Source organism: Acanthisitta chloris, unplaced genomic scaffold (assembly GCF_000695815.1).
Source record: "Acanthisitta chloris isolate BGI_N310 unplaced genomic scaffold, ASM69581v1 scaffold13716, whole genome shotgun sequence".
In the NCBI taxonomy this organism is placed as follows: domain Eukaryota; kingdom Metazoa; phylum Chordata; class Aves; order Passeriformes; family Acanthisittidae; genus Acanthisitta; species Acanthisitta chloris.
The window spans coordinates 1246-2144 of record NW_008679805.1 but is presented as its reverse complement, the minus strand read 5'-3'; the positions used below and the strand labels follow the sequence as shown (position 1 = coordinate 2144).

The following is an 899-nucleotide window of genomic DNA, read 5'->3' as shown; positions in this document are numbered from 1 at the left end:
CCCTGCTCCAGGGGTCCAGAGCCCACCCCCTGCCTGTCCCTCTCACCTTGATCCAGGGATGGACCAGGCACTCGGACGCTGTCATGCGCTGCCTGCGGCACAGGAGGTGTCAGGGGGAGTGAGGAGACCTCACCCCACATATCCACCGTGGGGATGATGGAGATGGGGATGGGGAAGGGATGGAGATGATGGAGGTGGAAGTGGGGATGGAGATGGGAAGGGGAGTGGAATGAGGATGATGGAGATGGGAATGGGATGGAGATGGGAATGGAATGGAGACAGGGTGGGTGATGGGGATGGGATGGAGATGGGGATAAGGGTGGAATCAAGATAATGGAGATGGGGATGGAGAAGGGCTGGATGATGGGGATGGGATGGAGGTAGAGGTGGAGATGGGGATGAGGATGGAATGGAGATCATGGAGATGATGGAGATGGGGAATAGGATGAGGATGATGGAGATGGGGATGAGATAGAGATGGGTATAGGGAGGATGGAGATGGAGGTGGGGATGGAATGAGGATGATGGAAGTGGAGGTGAAAATGGAGATGGGAAGGAGATGGGAATGGGGATGATGGAGATGGGAAGCAGATGAAGATAGAGATGAAGGGGATGGGGCCTCACTCTGGCTCCTTCAGCAGCAGCTGCCGGATGAAGTCCTTGGCGGAAGTGGAGGTGAAAATGGAGATGGGAAGGAGATGGGAATGGGGATGATGGAGATGGGAATGGGATGGAAATGGGGTGGCTGATGGGGATGAGGATGGGATGGAGATTGTGGAGGTGGGGAGGGGATGGAGATGGGGTTGGGGATGATGGAGATGGGAAGCAGATGAAGATAGAGATGAAGGGGATGGGGCCTCACTCTGGCTCCCTCAGCAGCAGCTGCCGGGTTGAGGCCT

The 899-nt window shown here is 56.4% G+C and overlaps 1 protein-coding gene across 1 annotated transcript in view; it reads right to left on the bottom strand.

The window, feature by feature from the left end:
• LOC103804832 (death-associated protein kinase 2-like) overlaps positions 1–899 on the bottom strand; it is a gene marked incomplete at both ends in the record, with an annotated part of 3411 nt that overhangs the window by 1270 nt on the left and 1242 nt on the right. Inside the window, 2 exons of the mRNA XM_009077464.1 lie at positions 47–92; positions 625–705. Of these exons, the coding sequence (XP_009075712.1) occupies positions 47–92; positions 625–705 (127 nt within the window). The remainder of the gene's footprint in view (positions 1–46; positions 93–624; positions 706–899) is intronic.